At 43.1% G+C, this 19,195-nt stretch overlaps 2 protein-coding genes across 2 annotated transcripts; one reads left to right on the top strand and one right to left on the bottom strand.

The window, feature by feature from the left end:
- The first annotated feature begins 1,313 nt into the window (after positions 1–1,313).
- Positions 1,314–14,338, top strand: cax2 (cation/H+ exchanger protein 2). The gene is made up of 20 exons (XM_063196020.1): positions 1,314–1,415; positions 2,581–2,748; positions 3,742–3,848; positions 3,993–4,101; positions 4,810–4,926; positions 5,033–5,094; positions 5,661–5,816; positions 6,400–6,585; positions 7,197–7,296; positions 7,546–7,687; positions 8,618–8,801; positions 9,275–9,374; positions 10,060–10,190; positions 10,336–10,373; positions 10,563–10,675; positions 11,014–11,159; positions 12,824–12,918; positions 13,145–13,223; positions 13,768–13,876; positions 14,211–14,338. The coding sequence occupies exons 1-20, from the start codon at positions 1,334–1,336 to the stop codon at positions 14,282–14,284; spliced, it is 2,298 nt and encodes a 765-aa protein (XP_063052090.1). The 5' UTR covers positions 1,314–1,333; the 3' UTR covers positions 14,285–14,338.
- A 1,223-nt stretch (positions 14,339–15,561) lies between these two features.
- LOC134447085 (uncharacterized) lies at positions 15,562–18,505 on the bottom strand. The gene is made up of 2 exons (XM_063196370.1): positions 17,183–18,505; positions 15,562–16,969 (listed from the first exon to the last, which is right to left on the bottom strand). The coding sequence occupies exons 1-2, from the start codon at positions 18,503–18,505 to the stop codon at positions 16,814–16,816; spliced, it is 1,479 nt and encodes a 492-aa protein (XP_063052440.1). The 3' UTR covers positions 15,562–16,813.
- Between the last annotated feature and the right edge of the window lie 690 nt (positions 18,506–19,195).

The raw sequence follows: 19,195 nt of genomic DNA, 5'->3' as shown, positions 1-19,195 counted from the left end.
GTCGAGCAGCGCTACAAAGCTATTTCAGTGAACTGCAGATAGCACCTCTAGGGGTTAAAGTTATGTTAAAGGTCTTTTGGTAGCTCATTTCAACAAAGCACCCCATATCAACAGAATACTGGCCCACAGTTTATACCTTCACAATTTAGAGGGGGGCCATCTTCACAATTTAGAGGGGGTCTACTGTATCTTGTAAACTTAGAGGGGGCCTATCTTCACAATTTAGAGGGGGTCTATCTTCACAATTTAAAGGGGGGCTATCTTCACAATTTAGAGGGGGTCTATCTTCACAATTTAGAGGGGACCCATCTTCACAACTTAGAGGGGGCCTATCTTCACAACTTAGAGGGGGCCTGTCTTCAATAGACAGTGGACTGATGGAATCAGGATATGGTATGAAGAATCTCACCACAGATACTGCAACATTCTTGCCTGGTTACCACCAGACCTAATCACAAGTGAGATGTGACAAGTCAGATCGGAACGATTGTGTAGAACTAAAGGCAGTATGGGAGTTTCCTGGCTAGCAAAATTCTACAGATTACAGGTTACTGAAGGTTCTACTGAAGCCACCACTCCCACTTCCTCTGTGACAACAATGCAGTCTGAAATCCGTAGCGGCAGACAGGACTGAACTGAGGTCAAATGGTCCATGCCAGCCCTACTGATAATAAGTCTCTAAGAAGAGGTGATGACTTGAAGAAAGGGCTGGTTTATATTATTAAAATAAAGCATTTGTTCATTTAACAGGAATTCCATAAATCAGACCATAATCCTAGTCTGTCCTTGCCATCTGTAATGTTCACCTCAATTCCTATTTGGCTATAGTAAGACACTATTTGGTCTGCTCATCTATGATGGAGCAAATGTTGTCATATCATAGTAAATGTTGTCATAGGCCTATTATCATCTATGATGTAGCAAATGTTGTCATTATAAGATACACCCATTCACTAATTTGGAATTTTGCATTCTGGCATGTTTGATCATCTGAATGTGTTTGTTTGCATCATGGAAATGATTGATGTATTCTTAAAATTAAATGATAGTTTCACAAATAGATACCTATAATCAGAAATTGTACGAATGTGTTTAATTCATACAACTTAATATAATTGCTTAGCTGTAGAAGCGCAAATTCATGTACCCAACAACTGCCGGATTGAGTGTTGGATGTTGGGCATGGACCATGGACCATGGACTGTGCTATTGGTCAGTTTGTGTGGCCACTACATCTCCCATAGATCCATGCGCGCTCACTTGAACTCGCGGAGCTTTCAAGGATAACGCGACTGATCCATCACATGGGGATCCATGACTGTGCCGAATAGAGATGTCCACTGAAAATGTGCTTTTACCATCTGATGGCGAGACGCGAAGGCGAAGGTTTGTTGCCGACAGCTCGGATGAAACAGGTAATATGTTTTATTCGTTAGCGAAACAATGTAGCCGTTTTACGCACCAATAGGTTAGCAATGTTGCATTTGCCGTGAGCTAAACTGAACTTATAGGCAAGTCACTGTGGCATTTCATTGTATCACTGTGTACCACCACGTCTTGATTTTGGTCCACGGTTAAGGATTTGAAAGAACGGTCATATTATGTTTAAAGGCATTTGGACTATGAGCTTAAACTAAGCTCATGCACGTTACCTCTGACTTTGGACTTTGGGGTGGTCGCACGTATTTTTTCAATGCAATCGTTATTCCATATTAATAACTCTATTCGTAATTTTCAATGGGCTGCAGAACTCAGAGGAGTGCAGGTGTCTAACCAGTAGGCTACAGAACTGAGGGCGCACCTCGCGCGCAGTGTTCTCGCGCCAACATAGCCTACTACCGTGACATGCAAAGATATCGCCGATGCCAGGAGAAGTGAGAGTAGAGCTGCCTGCAGACTTTGCCGAAATTGAACACGGTTAATAGTTTACTTGTTTTCTTAATTAAACATCACCAACAAATAACAGTAGGTTACAAGCCAGCCTGTGCGTAAGCGTGTGCGTTGCAGTGGTACACTTTGTGCGTATGCCTGCCTGGCACTTGGCCACGACACCTGTTTCGGCATATCACGAACACTGCCTTGAAGCATTTCTAGTTCTATACAGATCACGAGTAAACAGCACACAGTGTGCTTGCACACCCCAGTGTGATGGAGGAACTGAGAATGTGTGGTTGACTTAACTTCAGGCTATTTGTGGCACATACATGTGGGGTTTTAAAGTTTTTTTCCATTATCTGAAATGTAGGCCTATAGAAATTAACTTTTGATGCCATGTATACGTTTAGCAAATAATCTGTTTGTTGACATGCAAGATGTGATGACAGAGTACCAGATATAAACAATGCCACTCTAAAGCAGAAAGAAACAAATGCTCTGGATCTCAAATGGTGCACTTGTGCACTTCAGTGTTCATGTTTCAGTGCACATGGCGTATTTATTAGGCACGGGAACATAGCGCCCGAAGTGCACAAGTGCACCATTAAGACGTAGATATGATGTCATGTCAGAACATGCAGAATGTCACGGGAGTTGTTTGAGTGTAAAGCTGCAGACCTCTGTAACAGGCCTTTCTCCCAGCAGATCCTCCACTGGACCTGCACAACCACAGAGTGAATGCCAGAGCCCTGTGGTGTGATGTTGTGTGTGGTGCCCACCTACAGCACGACAACATCGATGGGTACACCTCGCTCCCCTGCACCTCCCCCCAGACGGGACCTTACCCACCTGCATTCCCATTCGCACAGAGAAGTAAGTAAGGTCCTAACAGGAAAGATGGCTGTTGACAACCTCTTGTTAAATTCAATTTCGAATGCCGGTGTTCTGTTAAAATGAGCTGCTTTGTTACATACCGACATGTCGCCATTCCGACATTGACGTTCAATTGTCTGAATGGTGGTATCGATTTTTCCATCTCCATGCGTCACTCGGAGCAAGCGCAGATTTCAGCACCATGCACATGGACAGCTTCGGACACACCGTTGAAGGTGTAAGCTCGCGTCACTCAGACCAAACGCATATTTCAGCACCACGCACGTGGACAGCTCCGGGCACACCGTTTAGGTGTAGGATCACGCGTGGACAGCTCCCCTGTTGGAATGGCGGTATGATCAAGTGTGGAGGTGTGTTGGAATGGCAAAGTGTCGGAACGGCGGTTGCCCCCCGAAATGAGCTAGCCTGTTGAAACAGCCCTAAACACTGGTCCATAGCCCTAACCACTGGTCCAGGAGCTAGCCTGTTGAAACATAGCCCTAACCACTGGTCCAGGAGTGAAACAAAGCCCTAACCACTGGTCCAATACTACATAGCCCTAACCACTGGTCCATAGCTTTAACTACTGGTCCATATCTCAAACCATTGGTCCATACCATAGCCCTAACCACTGGTCCAGGAGTGAAACATGTCCCTAACCACTGGTCCAGGAGCTAGCCTTTTGAAACATAGCCCTAACCTCTGGTCCATAGCCCTGACCACTGGTCCATAGCCCTGACCACTGGTCCATAGCCCTGACCACTGGTCCAGGTGTAGGGCTAGCTTGTTGAAGCATAGCCCTAACCACTGGTCGAGGAGGGGTTTGTATCTCATACTGAAAAGACACTGGAGGTGATGAACTATTGTGTTAACCATAAGTCTGCATTGAACACAGACTTATGGTTAACACAATGGTTGAAATATACGATATGATAATATTACGAAATATGAAATGCTTCCATCCTCAGGGCTTTTAACCTTTAACCTTTTCAGGTCACAGTTTGCAAGCGTTGAATGACGCATGGACAGAGAGTCGCTGCAAGACTATGTTAAGTGCGGAAAATGAAGTGGAAGCACAGAAACTTGCCAACAATTACAAGGTAATTCCTTCCTCTGTGGTAGTTCGACCAAACTTGGTCCTTTGTTTTTACTTAGAGCAGTGGTGATGCAGCTTATACCTCATCTTTAGAAAAGCAAGTTACCGTAGACATTGTTCGTCTGGTGTTTTTTTTTTTCTATTTCAGTTTGGATTCAGGAAGTGGAAAAGTCATGTGACCGAGCGGCCCTTTGAGGAGAGGTCAGAGGTCGTGAAAGAGCTGTACTCTGACTTGAGGGTCATTAAACCACACACAGGTAAGTGAATGGATATGTTTCCATTTACCTTATTAGGCATTACAAATTTACTTACTTAGTACTTAGTACATAGTACTTATGATAATATTCATAATACTTTTCACAAGGTGGGTGATGGTAGCCATCTAAGAATGTGAAGGTTAACACACTTGTCAAGTGTTTTTAAGTGAGGTTTCTTGTGCACATTCATACTGTCAGATGAAAACCCAATGCGTGACAGGAAGCCATACATGCTGATCAATATCAGCTGTTCTGATATGAGATTAAGTGAATACTTGGTAACACTTTTAAGGGGACACTGCTACAGTGCAGTTCCCTCATTAAGTATTGTGGAATAAGCATGTATTTTTGTGCATCTTCATACCATAATTAATTAATTATAAAATAAAATTATATAATACAATTTACCATAAAATAATTTAATTTGAAGGGTTTTTTTTTGTATACTTGGCAAAAGTGCTGAATTCCCTCAATGGGCTGGACTGGGACCCAAAGCATCCTACTGCTGACGTGGATGAATAAGTTGAATAATAGTACATATTGTTATGTTATATTACACCAGTTATTCCACTGTCCCTAATGAGGTTAATACACTGTAACCATTTACTCTAATTTTAAAGTGTGACAGAATGCTCTAGCAACATGTGTTTGTAGCTGTATGATGTATGATGATACTACTGTATCTGTGTTTGTTTGTTTTTTTCACAGGTTCCCTGATTTCCCTTGGCAATATCTTGTATGTGTTGTTATTTGGCTGGTGGATCGCCCTTGTCTACGCGTTGGTCAGTCTGCTGATGTTCTCGACCCTTATCGGGATCCCTTATGGTCAGCTTCATACTCAATCACACAATGATACAGAAGCATTTTTATCAAAGCATCTTGTCAACATTTGTGATTAATGTGGTTATTTGTGTCCTATTGTCTATTGTAGGCAGGTTGTGTTGGAAATTGTCTGGTTATTTTCTATGGCCGTTTGGGAAGTCCATAACAGAGGTGTGTTCATTTTCTTGTCATGTCTTGGTCATTGCTCCTACTCTTTAAATGTATAAACAGGGCAACTTTTTGAGCAATGTTGCTGGGAAGCATCATGAATGATTGGCTCCTAAGTTTCTGATGGAATAGTTAGAAAAGTTGTCTGCTGCTGATCTAGGTGCTCTTGATAAAACGTTTGTGCTGATAAACAGTTCAAATATCATCTTATAGTGCACATGCCCAGAACAATTGCTCAAAAGGTTGCACTGTGTATCATCACCTTAGCCTGTTAAGACACAGCGTTATACATTTGCTGTTACTGGAATGGGAATGACCAAGTCGTAGTGCATTACTAAAGGCCCTGTGTTATGTCACAGTAGTGTAGTACCATGGTAGTTGACTTTTCAATGACTATTATAGCATTCCACTGGAGGAATGGTGTGCATTATGGGGCTACGTGTCAAAATAGCACCCCTGAATTAATGGTGTATAAAATATCACTGGTATTTTTCACTTAAATTTAAACAATGTGTATTCACCAATGCTTGTTGTTTAGACACTTCTCTTGATGCCTGTGGTTTTGACAGGGTCTGCATGCCTCCATCATAAGACCTATGCGGCATGATCAGAATGCATTCAGTGAGGAGGTGGAGGGCAACAAGAGGGACGCCACCTTCCTGCTGCCCAGGCCTGTGGATGACTCTGCAGAGGAGCCAAGCCCATCCCAGAAACCCTCCCACTGGGTGAGGAGAGAGGAGATGACACAGCACTTCATTATGTGGACACCACTAGAGCTCCCTTACTGTGTCTGACACCTGACGAAGACCTTGCAGGTTGAAACGTTGTGCCAGTTTTTCATTAAATCACAACAAGGGAGCTTTCATGGTGTACACATATTTTTTTTCCTTTTTCTTGTGTGTTCTTTGATATCCTGCCCCCACTGCGATTGCTTTTTGCAATGTGCGTGCACCTTACACGTTTTTTGACTTCATTATGTAGCCCATGGATCTAGGTCTCAGGCACTAGGAATCATCCTTAAGGATACATTAGGAATCGTGCTTTAACCACAAAGTGAACACTTTTCTGTCATTAGTATCTGGCTCTGCAGTAGCCTCTTACTGCAGATGGGGCCGCCCGCCGCCAGGCCTATTCACTATTGGCTGAAAATACTCAACTACAGCACAACAAGAATGCTATGACAGTACTGCGAGCCATAAGTAAACGATTAAGACATAGCCATTACAATTTTGGTGACAGTAAGGTTATAACATAGACTCTGCACTAAGGGGTTTTTAAGTAAGCCTTGTGAACATTGTGCTGTTTCAGCGGCGTGTGAGTACGTACGTGTGGCTCCTAGTGGGCTACCCGGTGCTGGTGCTCTTCCATGGGCTGTGCTGCCTGCTGGCCTGGCTGCTGGTCGTCACCATCCCCGTGGCCAAGATGAACGCCCGCATGCTGAGCTCCATCCTCCTACTGCCACCCCAGGAGGTCCACATAAGCCCCACCAAGGAGGTACAGGAGTAGAGTTACTTTGTTTGTTTTACCTCCGCCAAGGAGGTGATGTTTTCAGTTGTATTGGTTTGTCTGTTTGTTTGACTGTCTGTCAGCTGGGAACTCAAAAATTCACCAGCTGCCAGCCACAACATCACAGAGACTGGCCAAAACTTGTTCAGCTGTCAAATCTCAAATGTCCTTCCTCCTCCTAATGCAATATGCCAGTATACAATATCAAAACATAAGCAGAATTTGCAGGCAGCCTTAAAGTGCAAATGTTCTTGTTTCTGTGCCATTGTTCGAAATCAGTAGTTCACTGTTCTACATGCCTCATTGAACTATTAGGACCACATTGACATTATTTGCCTTAAACAGGCCACCTTCAGTGTATGCATAGGTTTCTCGTTTACAAATATTCCTGTCTGTGTGTGCAGCTAGGGGTCCCTCTGCAACCTCTGATTGTTTGGAAACTGCTGTCACTGAAATAACAGACATGGTTGGCTGCTTAGCATCTTGCCCCTCCTCACAGTGCCAATGTTTGTACATGGGAAACCTATCTATTAGTGATGGCTAATGATGAAGGGACAGCTGTGCTGATTCCATTCCATTAACACTGACTCATTCTTCAGCCACAGCCGGGAGAGGACACAGCACTGCTGTGCTGCAACCATGCCTTCAATATCTACTACTACAAGTACACAGTCGATGGGATCAACGTGTTTGCTGTCAGTATCCTTTCCTTTCGTTTCATGAAAAACCTCTTTTACAAAGGTATGTGCTCTATGTCGTCAGGGAAGAAAAATGTTTGCCCTCCTTGGTGTGTTTGATTTGCCCGCACTCTAAAAGCAAATGTAAGTGTATATCTTCAGTGTGCTCTCCTGCTTTCATGTAAGAATACTATTTTGTTTTGGAGTGAAAGTTGTCAGGTGCTTTAGTCACTTTGTCTCGAAGACTTTCCTTGACCTCAGATATTTCTAGACCTTCTGCCGCTGGTCATCATTGCTCTGGTGATCGGTTACGTTGACAAAGACAACGCGTTCGCCAGCTCAGAGATCAAATTCGCCACAGCCATTGGATCAATCATCCCTTTGTCTTACTACATTGGCATGGGTATCGCTAGGTGAGAAGATTTATTCCATCTTTTTACTCCTTTTTCTAAACCGATTTCATACTTTCAATGAGAGGCAGTTATAGTGTAATCATTCTTGAGTGCATTTAAGGGTTGTCTAATACTTACTTACTGTATATAATTAGTAATACTTAACATATTGTAAGGTGTGTATATATACTGTACATTACAGAATTGAATTATTGATTGATTGAATGACTGACTGACTGACTGATTGATTGATTGATTGATTGATTGATTGATTGATTGATTGATTGATAGTGGTGTCAACAATGATCGATTCGGCGATGCAATCCAATGCGGGGCATGGACGATCCAGAATCGATCCGGCAAGTTCCAGTATCGATCCGGCAATTTTTTTAAGTTTCAATTACTTCCATGGATATTTCGGGAGCAAATGAATGTTAAATTAAATAAAAGCACTTCAAAACATTGCAAGACTGATACAGACTGATACAGAAAACAGCCGATAAATTGTTGCTCAGTATCTGACTACTTGTATTGCCTCATCATGACTGATTAAACATTTGCTTTGCTTTCAGTAGAAATGTAATGCATTGCAATGCATTGTAGAATTGAATCGGATCGCATAGAATCGAATCGAATCGCTACCGCCCGAATCGTGATCGAATCGTATCGTGAGGGCAGTGCCGATCCACACCACTATTGATTGATTGATTGATTGATCGACCGATTGACTTTTTGATAACAATGATGTCTGATCCAACAAACTGTGTGGCTTTGCTTGGGCACAATCCCTGATGCTTGACACAAAAAAACACAAAAAAGGCACACTCTATTTTTTCTTTTTATTCATTCACTGGCATGATGACGTTTCGACCTTGCGGTCTATCTGAGGAAGACCGCAAGGTCGAAGCATCATCATTCACCAAACTGTCCTTTATTTCCATGCCCCTGTAGCATTTCAGCCCAGAGTAACTTTGCGGTGGGTGCGGTGGTGAACGCCACGTTTGGCTCCATCACGGAGATGACCTTCTACATCACCGCCCTGCTCAGGGGTCATCGCCAGGGAAACCAGTGCCTACAGGAGATCGTCAAGTCGGCCCTGACCGGAACCCTGCTGGGCTGCATTCTCTTCATCCCTGTTAGTCTCTATGGATACACTAAGCACACCCATACATACAGTGCACTCACCCACCCATACATACATACACATGGCCATGATTACCCATGCACACACACACACACACACACACACACACATACACACACACAGACACACACACACACACACACACACACACACACACACACACACACACACACACACACACATACACACACAAACACACACACACAACCCTTAGTCTCAACACTAACACACTGTCACTCTAAGCTAGACGTAGCTCTTTTTTATGCATATTTGAATTATTATTATTAAAATGATGCAAGGGTAGAGTCTCCTGTTGGCAATCCACTATGTCAGTACTGTCAGTAACGTGACAGTCTATTGTACTACTGTTTGATTAGTGTACATGTCAGTGGGGAAAAGTTTATCTTTGAAAAGTTATACTTTGAAAAGTTTATCGTCAAATGGCCTGTGTGTGTGCTGTGCAGGGCATCAGCATGATCATCGGGGGCCTGAGGCACCAGGAGCAGATCTTCAGTAGCCGCTCAGCCGGAGTCAGCTCCTCCCTACTATTCATCTCTATTGGGGGTAACTAGGCAACATACACACATGTTATATACAGTATAACCACTTGTATATCTACGTATACCGTGATACACAGTAGTTCAGTCATGGGTAAGTGGTTATAGCATCAGACTTGTAGCCCAAAGGTTGCCAGCTCGACTCCCGACCCGCCAGGTTGGGGGGAGAGTGATAAACCAGTGCTCTCCCCATCCTCCTTCATGACTGAGGTATCCTGAGTATGGTACTGTCCCGCTGCACTGCTCCCTTCAGGCACTGTTTGGGGCTAATCCCCATGCACGGGTGAGGCATAAATGCAATTTCGTTGTGTGCAGTGAGCACTGTGTGCTGCGGAGTGCTGTGTCACAATGACAATTAGAGTTTCACAGGTGGGCTTCTTTTTATTCTAAGGCGTTCGTTTGTAGGTACCTGGAATTGTGTTGGAGGTTTTTAGGGTTTCTCCCATCTCTCAAGGGCAATGAATGAGAATTATCATTGGTAGACATGCTGCATGCTTTGTACAAATTGTATCCACCTACCAACCATTTTTGTCAGTTTATTCCGTTTTTCTTTATGTAATATGAGGCTGTATAGCTTTCCACACACTTGAACTTTGTTTGAAGGGGGTGTTTGACCTGAATGTTGTTTTTTAGGGGTGTTTGACCTGAATGTTGTTTTTTAGGGGTGATTGACCTGAATATTGTTTTTTTAGGGGTGTTTGCACCGACGCTGTTCTCCAAGGCGTATGGCAGTCTTATTTGTGAAGGCTGTACCTCCATGGGGTTCAACACCACCACAAATACTACCGGTCCTTTCAACTGCCACAACTGCCACTATGACCTGGTGAGTACAGGAAAACACAAAACCTCACGCTTTCAATTTTCAACACCCTAAATACACTTTTAAAGTTGTATATCCACACATTGTTGTAATCATTGTTTTATGAACACTGACATCAATGTTACATTTTCTCCGATTTCTCCATCAGAGTCAAAACAACTACACCATGTTCCACAGCCATGTTGAGTAAGTATCATAATCATACGAATAAAATACCATACAGTCTGACTTAATAGACTTCTTATGAAAAGGAGATAACACTGTGTATAAACTACAGTAAGTTTTATAACGCACTCAACTCAACCAATGTAAAAAGCAACTGGGTGCTCATTCCTTTAGACATAAAGTGTAAATTGAGATCTTTCTTCCCTCAAGGCCGTTGGTCTACTGCATCTCTGGCCTCCTACCTGTGGCTTACATCATCGGCCTAATCTTTACCCTCAAGACACACTCACACATCTACGACATCCACATTGGAGATACTAATGGTAAGTCAAAATGACTCCCTGTAGCCTCTTCATTGAGAAGGGCGTGTCGACAGACCTGTTCTCCCTTAGTTGAAAAAGACAAAATACACCATCACAGCATTGCTATGACAATAGCAGGAGTCTTAACCCCTTTGTGCAGAGTGTGTGTGTGTGTGTGTGTGTGTGTGTGTGTGTGTGTGTGTGTGTGTGTGTGTGTGTGTGTGTGTGTGTGTGTGTGTGTGTGTGTGTGTGTGTGTGTGTGTGTGTGTGCGTGAACGGGCCCACCGGCGGTCCCATCACAGAGGATATGTAACTCTGTGTGTGTGTGTCTGTGTCTGTGTGTGTGTGTGTCATGACAGCCTCGGGGCAGCTGGGTGCGGTGGTCCACTGGTCCCGCTGGAGAGCCCTGTCCATCCTCATCATCGCCACGGTGCTCATGTCGGCCTGCGCGGACCTCACCACCGAACACATCCAGCCCATCCTCAGCCGCCCCGGCATCTCACAGGTCAGTTAACGTCCTCAGCCGCCCCGGCATCTCACAGGTCAGTTAACATCCTCAGCCGCCCCGGCATCTCACAGGTCAGTTAACATCCTCAGCCGGCCCGGCTTCTCACAGGTCAGTTACCATCCTCAGCCGCCCCGGCATCTCACAGGTCAGTTAACATCCTCTGCCGCCCCGGAATCTCACAGGTCAGTTAACATCCTCAGCCGGCCCGGCATCTCACAGGTCAGTTAACATCCTCAGCCGCCCCGGCATCTCACAGGTCAGTTAACATCCTCAGCCGCCCCGGCATCTCACAGGTCAGTTAACATCCTCAGCCACCCCGGCATCTCACAGGTCAGTCTACTACACCTTGGTATCTATCAGCCGCCCCGGCATCTCACAGGTCAGTTATAAGATAAGATAAAATAAGATATAAGATAAGATAAGATTTACCTTTATTGCCTCTACAGGAGAGAATTTTTGTGTGGACATGAGAAGGTGTGATTTACAATGGACAAATATACATTAGAGAAAACACACAGGAAACATATACAGTAGCCTACATGCTACACAAAGAAAAAACACGTAAACATAGATGGATACACATAGTCTAGTTTGCCAACAGCCATAGCCCAACAGCAGACAGTCATTGTATAGTGCACACCACCCTCCCTCTTGATCCATATCCTCCCTCTTTATCATCCACATCCAGTCCATCATCTCACAGGTCAGTCCACTACACCTTATTATCTTGTAGAAAAGACACTCTCTCTTGGGTCTGATTCTTGTATTTTATTGTGGTGGGTTAGCATGACAGACAGACATTTTGGTCTAAGCCTTCTTCAGCGTCTTGTCAAGCTTGTTTTAAGCTCCTAAAGTTTAAAAGTCATTCTCCTCTGATGTATTTCAATGCTGCTTTGGGTGTGCCCGGTACAAAGTCATCTGAAAGGGCTCCCCACTATGTTGTAATTAGGACCCATTTCTGGGCCCCCTCAACATGTCGTGGGCAACGTGGTTCTTTGTCCCCCCCGTAGGCTTCTCTTATGCTTATACTGGACTTGGCATAGAAATCTATTGCTGCCCCACCAAGATTTTTTTTTGTCATCAGTGGCCAGTGGGATGGAATGCGCTTGCTGCAGTGTACCGTGTACATCACTGGGATTTTAGACCCATAGGTAACAGTCCGTAATTCATGTTAAAAGTAAAACAGATCCAAGGCACTCAGTATTGATGCCTCAGTTTATTCTTTTGGCTATAAACATGCCGATGTATTTCACTGAAAAGCGGCATGAATTTGCAGTGTACACCCTGAAGCACTCCAAACAGACCTGTTTTTCATATAGTATGTCAAGTTTGTATTAGCCCCCCAAAAAATGGCGTAACCACGTCTTGGAATGTTACAGAAATGTAATGATATATGTTGAGTTTTTCATTTTGCCAGTAAAATGGAACAGGGACTCGCTACACGGACACAACACTGTGTACAATGATGTTACTGAGTGAAGAAGGCCAGAGGTATACTTTCTCTACTGCATGCAATTGTTTCAAACTATTTTCACAATTCTTTCTCTCTCTCTCTCTCTCTCTCTCTCTCTCTCTCTCTCTCTCTCTCTCTCTCTCTCTCTCTCTCTCTCTCTCTCTCTCTCTCTCTCTCTCTCTCTCTCTCTCTCTCTGTGTCTCAACAGTACTTCATCGGAGTCACTGTGCTGGCTATGGTGCCGGAAATTCCAGAGATAGTGAATGGGATCCAGTTTGCGCTTCAGAATAATATTGGCTTGAGGTGAGTTCAATGACACCATTAAATGACACGAGGGGCCTATAGTAAGAAGCTGGTTCAGGAGTTTTTAAGAAAATGAGGACTCCGGGTTCTTCTATCAGATGATTCACCTCTTTACTCCTTAACCAGCTTCGTAGGCCTCGGATCAATTTGATTTGATGTTTGATCAGATATTCTGTTTACTGTATGTACAGTAGTAATGATTTGATTGTTTCTTGTTCTGGTCTAGTTTGGAGGTGGGGAGCTGCATTGCTGTGCAAGTGTGTATGATACAGATCCCCCTGCTCATCCTCTTCAATGCCATCTACGTACGTTTTAAACACATTGGCTATCATTTGACTTGCTAGTTTGCCACCTACGTAAATTTTTAACAAACTGATTATTATTTGCTTGTTTGGAGTTCAGATACTGCAGCAGTTCAGATACATCATGCCACTGTGTCATTCATTTTTATTTACGGCTCTTTGTAGGCTTACCAGTGTATCCCCACAGTAAAATGTGCAGTGTTAATTCAACACTTAACACTTAACTTAAGTCCATTTACAATACTGAAAAATGTACTTTATGTACCGTATAGTCTGTCTATATTTACAGTATAGTCTGTATTTATATATCATCTTAGGATTGGCCCCTCAGTCTGGCTTTGAAGCCATCGATTAGGGCAAATTACCAAGTGACTACTGTAGAAGTGTGTGTTGATGGAAGGACTGCCTGAAATCAGCAGTGGACTCCGAATAGACCTATTTGGCTACTTCTACAGTTCCTGGTTACAACACTTACTGAATAGAGTCTGACTTTCTTGAGTGATTATTATCACTTATTATGAATTGCAATGATCTTTTTTGTTTTCAGGACGTTGGCTTTGTGCTGATCTTCAGTGACCTGCATCTGTGGGCCAGCATCTTCAGTGTGGTTCTGGTCAACTACATCTTCATGGATGGAAAGTCTGATTACTTCCAAGGTGAGGATTATTATGGTACCATCTTGTTCGCCTGTTACGGTTGATTGTGAAATGTGACGCTGAGAACTTACCAGTGTGTGTGTATGTATGCGTGCATGTGTCTGTGTCTGTGTCTGTGTGTACATGTATGTGTGTGTGTTTGTGTGTGTGTGTGTGCCTGTGAGTGTGTGAACGCGTACACGTGCGTGTGTGTGTGTGTTTGTGTGTGTGTGTGTGTGTCTGTGTCTGTGTCTGTGTCTGTGTGTGTGCACGCGGGTTCGTTTGTGCGTGTGTTTGTGTGCGTGTGTGTGTTTGTGTTTGTGTGTGTATGTGTGTGCATGCGTGGTCTCCACAGGCACAGCTCTGGTGGTGGTGTACCTCATCCTCTTGGCCTTGTATTACTTTGCACCTTCTCCTGCTGGCTGCTAAGTTGTCAACACGGTCACTTACACAAACAGCATCATCTAGGGCCTATACTAAGAAGCTGCTTCAGGAGGAAACCAGGTTAAGTTAAGAGGTAAATCATCTAATAGAAGAGCCTGGAGTCCTCATTTTGCCTGCAGTCCTCATGAAAATGAGGACTCCAGGCTCTTCTATTACATATATATGATTTACCTCTTAACTTATCCTGGTTTACTCCTGAACCAGCTTCTTAGTTTAGGCCCCTTGATCCTTACTTGAAAAGTCCAACTGTGTGGTCCCAAGTGTCTCAACATACTGTAATCAACATGACTTGCGAATGACTTTTGTTTGCACTTTAGAAAAAGACTTTTCTAACATTTTTTGTACGTAACTTGAAAATGTTGGTTTTGTTATTTTATGTTGTTTTTTGTTTGATTTGATTTAAACAATATCTTGCAGTTGATTTTAGGTGATTTAGGGGCTGAGAAAGTAAGAAAGTTACGAGAAAAATGGTTTTAACTGACACATTCCTGATTCATCATTAGTTACAGGACTGTAGTATGTAAAAGTGAAATGTGTTTTATTTTATTACATGAATTATTGGTAGTAATAATTACAGTATGTGTGTCTGAACAATGTAGATGTGAAAAGAGAAAATACACATAGAGAATATGTTTGTACATACAGTTGTACCTGAACCCTCTTTTGTTGAACATAAACCAGACGTCCAGCTCTAAACCATTGTGATGTTTTTTTTTTTTTGCACTGCTTCCCAAAATAGGTTCTTCATCATGCTTACCATAGGTCTGCTATCTTGAAGAAAGACACACTTTTTTAACAGCCTTTTATGACAACAGATGGTTTAATTTCACTTCTGCAGAGAGGCGTGTAAATAAATTAAAATGCAGTTGTTCCTTCAGTGGGATTTAGTCAACTATAACATATCTTCACTTTCTAAATCACCTTTGCTGTCTTAACGCTGAATCCATTTTTATGACCTTTTGTGCAAACCGTAAATTGTACGGATTTATTTAATTATTTTTTTGGCGGCGTGAAATCTCAATAGAAATCTCAAATCTCAATAGAGCTGTAAAAGTGTGAAGGCCCCAGACTCTAATCAACACCTCATAGCCCTGGCCCTCAAAAGGCCTAAATACATACAGTACAGAGACCTGTGTGTTTTGTTATTGTCCACAGAAGTTTGCTCTTGTCTGCCCATTGCTCTTGCAACCAGACCCCTGGAGTGAGTAGCAAATCTAAATGTAAAACCATTTTGTTAATACATTTATTCTTTATTTTTGAATGACATGTTGGGTGCAAAGAAGACACAAGAAGCAAATTTTAAACTTACATACAAACAGAATTAGAATACATTACACTAAAGAAATGTCTCAATCTTAAATTGCCTTCCTCTCCCTCTCGCCCAGTCAGGAAGGCATGTCTTGGTGTTTGGTGAAGAGATGGTGAAGTACATTTCTGTGTGCACCACAGGCATTGGCAAGGTGCACCATCCAGGACAAACCCATGGTAAATAGACTGCATTTATATACATATACTGTAGCGCCTTTCACTCCTTCGAGCACTTGAAGCGCTTTACATTGGATGCCTCACATTCACCCATTCCCTTTCAGGAGCAATTGGGGTTAAGTGTCTTGCTCGAGGACACATCGATGGGGTCAGGCAGAGAGGGGATCGAACCTGCAACCCTTTGGTAGTCATACAAACCCATAGACATAAAAATATTATCTGAGAATGTGTAATTTAAAGGTACAATGTGTGAGATTTTTAGTTGCTTATTTCCAGAATTCATGCTGCCCATTCACTAATGTTACCTTTTTCATGAATACTTACCACCACCATAAAATTCTAGTATTCATTATGACTGGAAAAATTACACTTTTCATACATGAAAAGGGGGATCTTCTCCATGGTCCGCCATTTTGAATTTCCAAAAATAGCTGTAGCTGAACTGTACTTGGTCCATACTAGAAAATATTTGTTTATTATTTAGTAAACTTTCATGTAAAGATCAAATTTGCCAATAGGCAGCCCAATTTCAATGAGCAGCATAGTTGCAGTACCTTTTTTGACCATTTACGGCACAGTGTCCCTTTAAAACCCGTAAGGCTGACCTTTCCATACCTGATTCAGATGCATTATATAAATCTGGGGATCGAATGGTGACTGAGGACAATGTACAATTGTACAGCATATGATCGGCTCAAGGATAGGCCTATGGTTGTCGTGGGAATGGTGTGCCATAATGCATTCAGCCTTTCATGACAAGATGCTTTGTTCCCTACTGCATTCTCGCCATTCACCAAAACGACATCATCCTTAGTTGGCCATAAACCATTACAGCCATAGTCTAAGAGCCAAACCGTAAAATGTATATATTATAATTCAGTGAAGGCACTTTCTCATTTTGTCATACAAATAAATTTAAACTTCAATCTCAGACTATACAATTTTGTGCGAAACAGGGATCACAGTCACCCAGTCTAGGAGCCAAACCATAGTATAATTGATATAGTATAATTCAGTGAATGTACTTCCTCATTTTGTCATACAAATAGATGTAAACTTCGATCTCAGAATATAAAATTCTGTGCGAAACTGAGGGTTCACAGCAGCGTAGGTGATGGGATTGGTGACAGAGGTCAAACAGACCAAAGAGATGGTCAGTATTTCCAAATCCAATGCTATCGACATCTAGGGACAAAAAAAAACAAGCTTAGTAAGAATTGTACCACTAATTTGTATAGATAGACAGGTGTAAAATAAACTAATTAAGCTGTACTATGGATTTGTCATCATATGTTATAACCGCTTATTAAGATGGAAAGACATGACTTATAGGTTTATAACACTGGATCTGCAAAGTCTTTTAATGAAACCATGGGTTGAAGCCTGTAACCTACTTACATGTGTGTTGATGGCCCGGCGCATTAGGAAATTCACCAGCACTGCCAAAATGAATGGTGTCCACAAGATGAGGAAGGTGAGGATGATATACCCAGAGCGCTTCGCCAATTTGCCCTCCTTGCTTTTCTTTGCCCTGTCTGGCAGGTTGTCGCGCGGAGGCATCATGCAGACAGCGCCTGCAACATCGTCTTGATTGGCGGGTTCAGCTGGGATAGTTATTGTGGATTTGCCTTCTGATGGTATCTCTGATTCTGCTTTTAAAGAAGCTGGGACAGTGGATTTATTTTCTGGTTGTAGCTCTGAGTCTGGTTTTAAAGTTGCTGGTTCGTCACTTACAGGCGCCGGTTGGAGTTCACCGCTGTCTTGCTTCTCAAGGTCGATCACCACAACTGCGTTGGCCTTTTTGGACTGTCCAGAAATAATATTGTCGTCTACAGCTCTGGAAGCATCCGCATGCTGTTTGTTCTCAGTTAATTCCTGGTCAGCTGCACACACACTTTCTGGGATATCATTATTTCCAGACACTTTGTCATCTACCGCAGCAGCGCGCTCCTGTTGCGCGACCTCTGGCACTGTAATGATTTCCTTTATTGTCGTACTGTCCTTTTTGACGGCTTTAGCTTGGTGACTCTTGTCATTGGGGTTGAACACTGTTCCTTTGTCAAATATTTTCCTGTTGTGGGCCTTGACCAGTAAAAAGATTCGAGTGTAAAATCCAATGATCACCGCCAGACAGGCAGTCCAAAGTGGGACTAGAACGTAAACTCCAAATGCGTCATAACTTGGAAGTTCCTCTACGTCCAATCCCTTGCACCTCGCATACACCAGCGAGTCCTTAGCAATTGCAAACCTTAAACACATAACTGACACAGCAACTGCCACTGTCCAAGTCAGAGGGATCCATACGGTGACTCTTTTACGCCGCTCGGCTGTTTTGAAGGGGTGCGCTATGGCTTGGTAACGCTCGGCGCTGATGCTCGCCAAGGTAAGCAGCTGGACGCAACAGGTGATGGAGAAGGAGACAAACTGTACGTCGCACAGCAATGATCCAATTTTGCCAATCCGATCCCCGTTAAGAAAAACCTCCAAAACAAACGGGCAATCGATTACGCAACGTAAAAAGTCTATCACGGCCAAATTTACCAACAACGCGTTGTTGGACGTTTGCAGAGATTTTTGGTTACGCACGGCCCAGGCCACGAACAGGTTTGCGGCGATTCCAATAAAGAGCGTGAAAAATAACAACGTGCAATTGGTTGCTGTCAGAACTACGTGAACGTAGTCTATGCCAGTCGATGCATTCGCAGAAATGTTAATGTGCATTTCAGCAAAAAGGCAGAAATTCTGACGCCACCACCTGCCTAATATCCATCATCGTATGTCGGTTAACACCTGTTTGCTTGAGCTACTAATAATGGAAGTGCTGCAATTGGACATGTCAACATGTGTTTTTGACAGCATGCTGCACTCTTCAATTAACACCCCACTGAGCTGTTGAGACCACCTGGGACTCTTGAGTGTGTCACGCTCAGGGGGGGTAAAGTGAGACTGAGTCACTAGGGCCCCATGTATATAGGGTGCCCCACACACTATATCTGATTTATGTAGATATAGCCTATGGTTGAGGGGTTCCATTGGAGCTGATTGTACATAGGGCCCACAATTTGCCTCTACGCCCCTGATATCACTCCTCTTCACGCTGGCCCTGCTCTGTATGCACTTGCTGAAATAATAGCAATTATATCTCCAAATGGGGCTGATTTAATTGGCTCCTTTCCCACCCTTTCATTGCTCCAGTTGGACCAAGTTGCATAAAGGCTTTCATATTGCATAAACAACACAAGTCAAGCAAATATGGCTGGGGGCAAGGCCCTGGTTAAGTAAGTACTGTATGTCCATCAAGATGACACTTCATTGTTCGGGTCATGTCATGTGTCTATTTTCTGTGAATGTGCACTGCATTCAAATAATATTGTCTATTTTATGTATTTTAAAGAGAGGTGGAAGAAGTAC

This window comes from Engraulis encrasicolus, chromosome 4 (assembly GCF_034702125.1).
Source record: "Engraulis encrasicolus isolate BLACKSEA-1 chromosome 4, IST_EnEncr_1.0, whole genome shotgun sequence".
Taxonomy (NCBI): domain Eukaryota; kingdom Metazoa; phylum Chordata; class Actinopteri; order Clupeiformes; family Engraulidae; genus Engraulis; species Engraulis encrasicolus.
Note: the sequence above shows the minus strand (reverse complement) of the source record. Positions and strands in the feature narration are given on the sequence as shown.

Coding starts and splice junctions, on each gene's coding strand:
- LOC134447085 (XM_063196370.1), bottom strand. CDS start 18,505: ATGCACATTAACATTTCTGCGAATGCATCGACTGGCATAGACTACGTT. Junction 16,970..17,182: donor GCCGGGCCATCAACACACAT/GTAAGTAGGTTA, acceptor TTTTGTCCCTAG/ATGTCGATAGCATTGGATTT.
- cax2 (XM_063196020.1), top strand. CDS start 1,334: ATGTCCACTGAAAATGTGCTTTTACCATCTGATGGCGAGACGCGAAGG. Junction 4,927..5,032: donor CCTTATCGGGATCCCTTATG/GTCAGCTTCATA, acceptor TGTCTATTGTAG/GCAGGTTGTGTTGGAAATTG. Junction 8,802..9,274: donor GCTGCATTCTCTTCATCCCT/GTTAGTCTCTAT, acceptor TGTGCTGTGCAG/GGCATCAGCATGATCATCGG.